Below are 9,475 nucleotides of genomic sequence, written 5' to 3'. Positions count from 1 at the left end.
TAAAAGTAAGTCTTTGAGAGCGGGTTTCTCAAGCCAGGTGGCGCATTAGACCAGGGGCTCATCTCCTGTTTCCAAAATGCATCACACACTGTTCTACTATGATAATTGGTGATGAAAAGAAATGATGTTCAGTAAGATGTACTTGTGTTTACTAACTGTTTATTCAGTTAAACGTGAATTTTTAACTGCACTTAAAAAAGGGTTGCATGCAAAACTGTTGCACACAATTTATTTGTGTTGAATTTAAACAAACAAATTAAATTGAGCAATGTTCAACCTAATTTGTTTGTTTAAATTCAGCCCAAATAAATTGTTTACAAGCACTTAACGTAAAAAAATTGAGTAAATCCAAGGAATCATCTTTGAATAATTTTTTTCCAGTGATTTTTGATTACCTTAATCCAACTAACTGAACTGAACAGAAATGGAATTAAGTCGTGTGGAGTATGCTGATATTAGTGGCATTATTACTTCTACGAAGGTTGTGGTTTTATGGTGTTGATAAGAAAATCATGTACTTATTTTATCAAGCTGTATTTGAAAGTGTTATCAGGTATGGTCTATCTACATGGTATGGCAATCTTTCTGTAAATCTGAAATCAAGAATTTTCAATATTATCAGAATTGCTACAAGACTAATAGGATCTGAAACTTTTACTAGTATACAAACACTCTACGAGCAATGCACTCTAAATGAAGCGAAAAGAATTTTAAGTAACCCATCTCATGTACTCTTTCCATTTTACGATCTTTTACCTTCTGGTAGAAGATACAGAACTTTCCGCTGGAAGCAGAACAGACTGAAGAACTCTTTTATTCCAGTGTCAATCAGACTGTTGAACACTGATCGATAGTGTATGTAATTCTTTTGTATGTTGACCTATTTTTAATTGTTATTATGTTAGAACCTGCTGATGTGCTGTGTGAGTCCACAGAAAATTTCCCCTTGAGGGACAATAAAGTATACAAACAAACAAACAAACAAACATTATAAGTAAACAGCATGATCAAACTATTACCGTCATGTAGGACTTTTCACCATATTTTCCAACAAGATCCATACACGCGACTGTCAGCAAAGGACCGCACACACAATATATATATATATATATATATATATATATATATATATATATATATATATATATATATATATATATATATATATATATATATATATATATACACAGTATGTATGTATATATATATCTATATACATATATATATATATATATATATATATATATATATACAGTTTGTATGTATAAGTGTGTAAAATAACAGAAAATGTGCTGGCGGTTTAATACAAGATTTCTGTAGTATAATATACGACACCAACCCAGACAAAAGCACTGCAAACTATTAAAAATGTTCATAAAAGTCTCTTTTTCCAACTTTGTCAAGGTTAAAAGTTATTGGAGGAAAGATCAAGATCCCATAATGCAGTTTAAAAGCATAAATAAACAGGGAAACAAAGAAAAAAAAAGAAAAACATGAATCACAAAATACACATAAGTGTAATTTATGGATATTTTAACAGTGTAATTAGATTGTAATTTGATCTCAGATTATTATTTTTTATTAAGCTCCTAATCTAATGCTCTCCTTCCAAATGACAAATCCTTTAATCCTATAAATTAAACAAAAAAAATTATAATAGCATATATAAAAATAATTAAACAGCATTTCTTCACATTTGTAGATGAAAATGAGCATTTGTACTGATGTCTGTCTGTAAACGGATTTTACCAAGTGACAAAAATAGACAAGCACAGGGGAGGAGGAAACAGAAAGACATGGAGAGCACTGTACATCACAGTCACTAGCACATGTACTGACTTTAATGTAGAGTTCCTCTACATCTTCATCTTCATAAATCTTCTTGGGCCTCTGCAAATGGAGGTCAAGGCAAGAGTGTCGCCAATGAGGGAGGGAAGACACAGGATAGAGAGGCATTTGAGAGGATAAAGTGGCGATTTCTTACCTCACATCCCTTTATGCAGTGCAGGACCTCCGGATGAGGATACCACTTCAGGCCCATGGTGCAGACTATGTGCTGAAAGGAGAGAAAATGATATAAATAAATAAAATAACTAATAAATAAAAAACAAGACCACTGACATACAGTTTTATATATATATATATATATATATATATATATATATATATATAGTTAAAGTCAAAATTATTCACCCTCCAATTTTTTATTCCTAAGTGATTATTGTTATAACAACACTGTTAATGATATTTGCTTTTATTTTTATTGCAGAGAAGATTAACACAGTTTTAAACAGTAGTTTTAATGACAGCACATAAGAATGATCCAATAAAAAGTTTTAATAATATAATAATGCAATTTAATATGACTGACCCTAAAATAGTTTTTGAACATAAATTGAAAACTACTTTTATTAATTTAATTGCATAATTACTATTGTTTCAAATAATAATAATAATAATAATAATAATAATAATAATAATAATAATAACAATAATAACAATAATAACAACAACAATAATAATAATAATAATAATAATAATAATAATAATAATAATAATAATAATAATAATAATAATAACAACAACAACAACAATTATTATTATTATTATCACTATCATTATCATTATTATTATTATTATTGTTATTATTATTATTGTTATATAATAATAATAATAATAATAATAATAATAATTATTATTATTATTATTATTATTATTATTATTATTATTATTATTATTATTATTATTATTATTATTATTATTATTATTATTATTATTATTTCCTTCATAATTATTCATATTACAGTTGCTGTCATCAGATTATTACTTTCGTCATCACCAACTTTATTAATATTTTTATTATAATTATCATTATTATAATAATAGTAGTAGTAGTATATTATTATTATGATATTATTTTTATTTCCTTCATTATCATTATTATCACAGTTGTCGTCATCAGAATATTACTTTCATCCTCCCCAACTTTAGTATTATTATTATTATTATTATTATTATTATTATTATTATTATTATTATTGTTGTTGTTAAATACTTTTTTAATACTATAAATATTATTCTTATTGTTTTTGATGTTTAGACACGTTCCCATTATCACCATTTCTGATCTTTTCTGTTTGTGTTCTGTGTTAGTTGTATGTTTTCCACTAATATAATAATAAAAAAGGTAACCAGCATAAAATTGCATCAAAAAGTCAGGACCAATTACCATGCTGGAATGCTGAAAATGATGCTAAAAAAAAGTGTTCTGTTCCCCTCACACACCAAAAACATAAATAAATAAATGAATAAATAAATAAATAAATAATCTCACTGAACATAAAAAATAAACAAACAAACAAACAAATAAATAATTAAATAAATAAAACAAAAAAATAAGAAAAAAATAACAAGAGAAAAACAAAACAAAACAAAACCAAAAATTAGAGAGAAAAAATAAGAGAAAAACAAAACAAAATAAAAACAAAACAGAAAATAAGAGAAAAAAATTATAAAAAATAAAATAAAAACAAAAAATAAGATTAAAAAATTATTAAAAATAAGAGAAAAACAAAACAAAACAAAAAATAAGAGAAAAAATAATAAAAATAAGAGAAAAACGAAAAAAAACAAACATTTGAGAAAAAAGAGAAAAACAAAACTAAACTAAAAATTAGAGAAAAAAATAAGAGAAAAAAATAATAAAAACAAAACAATACAAAACATAAAAACAAAAAACAAGAGAAATTTTTTTTTAAATAAAATAAAAACAAAACAAAAACAAAAACTTGAGAAAAAAAAAACAAAAACAAAAATTTGAGGAAAAAATAAGAGAAAAACAAAAAACAAAACAAAACAAAAAAAATAAGAGAAAAAATTATAAAATCCAAAACAAGAGTGTTTACCTATACAAGTCTCTCAACTCCGGCCAACATTAAAAAAAATCTGGATCCCATCCAAATCCCACATCTTGTGAAACTTTACCAGTTTCGAAACACGTATAACCGCATGCACACATAAATGATGTCTGTTTCCAGCAAGCCTGTTATCCATTGGAGTAGAGATCTGATCTTACAGAGTTTTACAGAGAGACACTGTACATGTTCACACAGATATGTTCATTAGAGATTCCTCAAGGGTCCGCCATGGGACCGGCCAAAAAGTAAAGGACTCTCTGACCTCCACAGCTCCAAAACAACACACACACACATGCGCAAAGTGCATCTCTAATCCTGCTGTACCCTCTGCTGCAAACTAAGGTATTTCTCATTTCATGCCAGTCAGCAAATCAATGCAAAAACCAGAGAAAAATAATGACAGTGAATGAGAAGACAGAAAACACTGGAGCGTTTCAAAACAGCTGGGGAAGAGTTCACCACACGCTCATAATGTGTCAGATAAATGCAGAGGACTGTCCTAACTGTTGGCATGTGCAATGTTATTTTAAATAGATGAAGTCAACAGGAAACCAGACGTATTGTCTTTTAATGCACATTTGCTTTTTTATTAGCTTAATTTTTTTGGATGACATCACAAATCCACACTTGGGAAACTGAAGTAAAGTTAAGCATAATTTAAAAAAAAAGTGGCTATTACAGATAATAAAATAAAATAAAATAAAATAAAATAAAATAAAATAAAATAAAATAAAATAAAATAAAATAAAATAAAATAAAAAAAAATAAAAAATAAAATAAAATAAAATAAAATAAAATAAAATAAAATAAAAAAATAAAAAAATAAAAAAATAAATAAATAAAAAAAAATAATAAATAAAAAAAACAAACAAAAAAAATTGTTTAAATAATAAATAAAAAAAACAAATAAAAAAATAATAAAAATAATAAAAAAATAAATAAAAAAAAAATAAAATAAAATAAAATAAAATAAAATAAAATAAAATAAAAAATAAAAAATAAAAAATAAAAAATAAAAAATAAAATAAAAAATAAAATAAAATAAAATAAAATAAAATAAAATAATAAATAAAAAATAAATAAATAAATAAAAAAATAAAAAATAAATAATAATAAAAAAAAATTAAATAATAAATAAAAAAATAAATAAAAAATAATAAAAATAATAAAAAATAAATAAAATAAAAAATAAAATAAAATAAAATAAAATAAAATAAAATAAAAAATAAAAAATAAAATAAAATAAAATAAAATAAAATAAAATAAAATAAAATAAAATAAAATAAAATAAAATAAAATAATAAATAAATGATTAAATAAATAATAAATAAATAAATAAATAAATAAATAAATAAATAAATAAATAAATAAATAAAATAAAATGAAAATAATTTTATAAATAAATAAAATAAAATACAATAAAATATCATAAAATAAAATAAAATAAAATAAAATAAAATAAAATAAAATAAAATAAAATAAAATAAAATAAAATAAAATAAAAAAAAAATAAAATAAAATAAAATAAAATAAAATAAAATAAAATAAAATAAAATAAAATAAAATAAAATAAAATATTCATTCATTTTCTTTTTGGCTTAGTGCCTTTATTAATCAGGGGTCGCCACAGCGGAATGAACCACAAACCTATAGAGCACATGCCCTTTCAGCTGTAACCCATCACTGGGAAACATCCATACACACTCATTCACACACATACACGAAGGACAATTTAGCGTACCCAATTCACCTACATGTGTTTGGAATTGTGGGGGAAACCGGAGCACACGGAGGAAACCCACACCAACACGAGGAGAACATGCAAACTCCATGTTCCATGCAATCTTCTTTATCGCAAACACAACAGTAATCTGCTAGTGATTGCGCTGCTTTTGTTCAGGGTTAATTATTGTGAAATCCCGATTGCAGCAGAGAAATGCTGTGTAGACTGTAATAGACTAATACTGTAAGGAGACATCTCTGTAGACTGATGGCATTTCATGCCGTTCAGCAATATAAACCTAAAATGTGAGCAAAATCATCTGTTTGTCATCACTTTAGACATTACGCTAGAGAATCATTCAAACACTAGCTCTACAGTGACATTGGAGAATCAGTAACGGCTTCAGCTGTTCTGATGTCAGCTGCAGATGTGAACGGTGGAAGAAAATAGTTCCTCATACATAAGGGTTTTTGAGATTCTCCATGTTTGATTTTCTTTTTTATACACACGATTATACCGCTAAACTGTTGTATAAATGCAATATCACACGAGTAGCAGTGCGATGTGGCTGCTATATTTAACCGATCAACCCTTAAATAAACCTGAACCTACAATTTTTCAGTTAACCACCCCAAACACCCTTCAGTTCCACATACACCGATCCAGTATGTGCTGTTAGTGACCTCACACCAATAAAGTATCCCATCATCATCTGAAGCAGCCTATATCAAATTAGACGGCCATGGTCTGTTCTCCCACGGATCGCATTAAGCTCTTTTAATAAAGGTTTGGTTTATTAATTAGAGGTTAATATTAGTACTCTCCTCAGCCGACCCGGCATGAACAATGGACTCTGCAGATCACGTAAAAGGCCACCGTCTGGTCTAATGCATCAGCAATGTGCACAGTAGACTCTGCTGAACTCAGGGAAGCTAATAAGTGAGAAAATAAGAGGAGCTTCTTAGTAGGTCAGCAATGAAACCTGAAACGAATCGCTCTTGAGGGACGATTCGTCATGATAACTGATTCACTGACTCAGCACCAAACATAACACAAACACAGGGGGAATGGGGATTTGTACGGTCACCAATACTTTGCATTAGCCCAGGTAAGCTAATAAAGCGAATTGTGAACCTTAATGTTAGCTTAGGTAAAGCTAATAAAATAACCACACAGTGAATATTTGCATTAGCCCAGGTAAAGCTAATGAAACAAACATAGTGTGAAAGTTACATTAGCCCAGGTAATGCTAATATAACAAGCACATCGTGAACAATAGCATTAGCCCAGGTAAAGCTAATAAAGCGAATTGTGAACCTTAATGTTAGCTTAGGTAAAGCTAATAAAATAACCACACAGTGAATATTTGCATTAGCCCAGGTAAAGCTAATGAAACAAACATAGTGTGAAAGTTACATTAGCCCAGGTAATGCTAATATAACAAGCACATCGTAAACATTAGCATTAGCCCTGGTAAAGCTAATATAACAAGCACATTGTGAATATTACCATTAGCCTAGGTATAGCTAATAAAACAAGCACATTGTGAACATCAGCATTAACCCAGATAAACATAATACAAAGCTAATCGTGAACATTAGCATTAGCCCAGGTAAACCTAATAATACAAAGGAAATTGTTAACATTAACATTAGCTTAGCAAACGCTAATAAAACAAGCACATCGTGAACATTAGCGTTAGCCCAGGTAAAGCTAATAAAACAAGCACATTGTGAACATTAGCAATAGCCCAGGTAAAGCTAATAAACAAGCATATCATGAACATTAGCATTAGCCCAGGTAAAGATAATAAAAAAAGCACATTGTGAACATTAGCATTAGCCCAGATAAACATAATAATACAAAGATAATCGTGAACATTAACATTAGTTCATCTAACGCTAATAAAACAAGCAAATCATGAACATTAACATTAGTCCAGATAAACCTAATAAAACATACACATTGTGAACGTTTGCATTAGCCCAGGTAAGCTAATATAACAAGCACATCGTGAGCATTAGCATTAGCCCAGGTAAACCTAATATAACAAGCACATCGTGAACATTAGCATTAGCCAAGGTAAGCTAATATAACAAGCACATCATGAACATTAGCATTAGCCCAGGTAAACCTAATATAACAAGCACATCGTGAACATTACCATTAGCCAAGGTAAGCTAATATAACAAGCACATCATGAACATTAGCATTAGCCCAGGTAAACCTAATATAACAAGCACATCGTGAACATTAGCATTAGCCAAGGTAAGCTAATATAACAAGCACATCATCAACATTAGCATTAGCCCAGGTAAACCTAATATAACAAACACATCGTGAACATTAGCATTAGCCCAGGTAAACCTAATATTACAAGCACATTGTGAACATTAGCATTAGCTCAGCTAACGCTAATATAACAAGCACATCGTGAACATTAACATTAGCCCAGGTAAAGCTAATAATTCACGCACATTAGCATTACTGATTCATCACAATAACTGATTCACTGACTCAGCACAAAACATGAGGATGTGTACGGTCACCAATGCTTTGTGCAATCACTAGCTTGCTTTTCCATCTCAGACAGCATGGATTTATTGGACATTGTCACAGCTCTGGCCAACTAAGAACATCGTGAACATTAGCATTAGCCTACGTGTCAATAAGTGCGGCCATGAGCCCAGGAGCTGCGGGACGGATGGTGCCCTTGTGTGGCAAACCTGAAGGGAACAGGTGCTGTGGAATTCAAACAGCATCGATTGACACCGGGCGGCTGGTGCTGAGAGAACAGTTATTGATCCGACCTCAACCAACCCCCCTGGAACATTTCAGCCGCATCGATTCGGCCTCCTCTTTCCCTCACACTCTGTCTCCAGACTCGAATTACCACCCCGGGATGATCATATCAATTACACGAATCAATCAGAAACGTGTTGTTTCATTTCTCTGCCGAAAACCGCCTGACTTGACACAAATGCCCATCTAAACACAACGGCCGTGGATGAGGAGGGCGCTCGATTTGATCATGCAGAGTTTGTTTCCAACTTTCAAGCATCTGCGATCAATGCCAAAGTTGCCCATTATATGAGAAAAGTTCATGCAGAAGTCAGAACTCTGTTGCTTGTTCTTGAGTTAAAACCTCAATAACATACAAGTTAATCATTTTTTATTAATATTTTGTCAAGGTAACCAAAATATAAAAGACACAGCGTGTCAACATGAGTCTTTATATGATGAATAAACACACGCTGGCCACTTTATTAGGTACAACTTACTAGTACTGGGTTGAACCCCCTTTTGCCTTCATAACTGCCTTAATCCCTCATGGCATAGATTCAACAAGGTACTGGAAATATTCCTCAGAGATTTTGCTCCATATTGATATGATAGCATCGAACCATTGATACAAGGCAGGATGGATCCATGCTTTCATGTTGTTGACGTCAAATTCTGACCCGACCCTCTGAATGTGGCAGCAGAAATGGAGACTCATCAGACCAGACAACATTTCTCCAATCTTCTATTGTCCAGTTTTGGTGACCCTGTGTGAATTGTAGCCTCAGTTTCCTGTTCTTAGCTGACAGGAGCGGCACCCGGCGTGGTCTTCTGCTGCTGTAGCTCATCTGCCTCAAGGTTGGACGTGTTGTGTGTTCAGAGATGCTCTTCTGCAGACCTCGGTTGTAACGAGTGCTTATTTGAGTTACTGTTGCCTCTCAGCTGGAACCAGTCTGGCCATTCTCCTCTGACCTCTGACATCAACAAGGCATTTGCGCCCACAGAACTGCCGCTCACTGGATATTTCCTCTTTTTCAGACCATTCTCTGTAAAC

The 9,475-nt window shown here is 30.3% G+C and overlaps 1 protein-coding gene across 1 annotated transcript in view; it reads right to left on the bottom strand.

Annotated features, from left to right (window-relative positions):
* pappaa (pregnancy-associated plasma protein A, pappalysin 1a) overlaps positions 1-9,475 on the bottom strand; it is a 183,487-nt gene that overhangs the window by 30,068 nt on the left and 143,944 nt on the right. Inside the window, exon 21 of the mRNA XM_056458871.1 lies at positions 1,985-2,056. Within this exon, the coding sequence (XP_056314846.1) occupies positions 1,985-2,056 (72 nt within the window). The remainder of the gene's footprint in view (positions 1-1,984; positions 2,057-9,475) is intronic.

This window comes from Danio aesculapii, chromosome 5, assembly GCF_903798145.1.
Source record: "Danio aesculapii chromosome 5, fDanAes4.1, whole genome shotgun sequence".
Classification (NCBI taxonomy): Eukaryota; Metazoa; Chordata; class Actinopteri; order Cypriniformes; family Danionidae; genus Danio; species Danio aesculapii.
The sequence above is the reverse complement of the archived record's forward strand: the minus strand, read 5'-3'. Positions and strand labels throughout refer to the sequence as shown.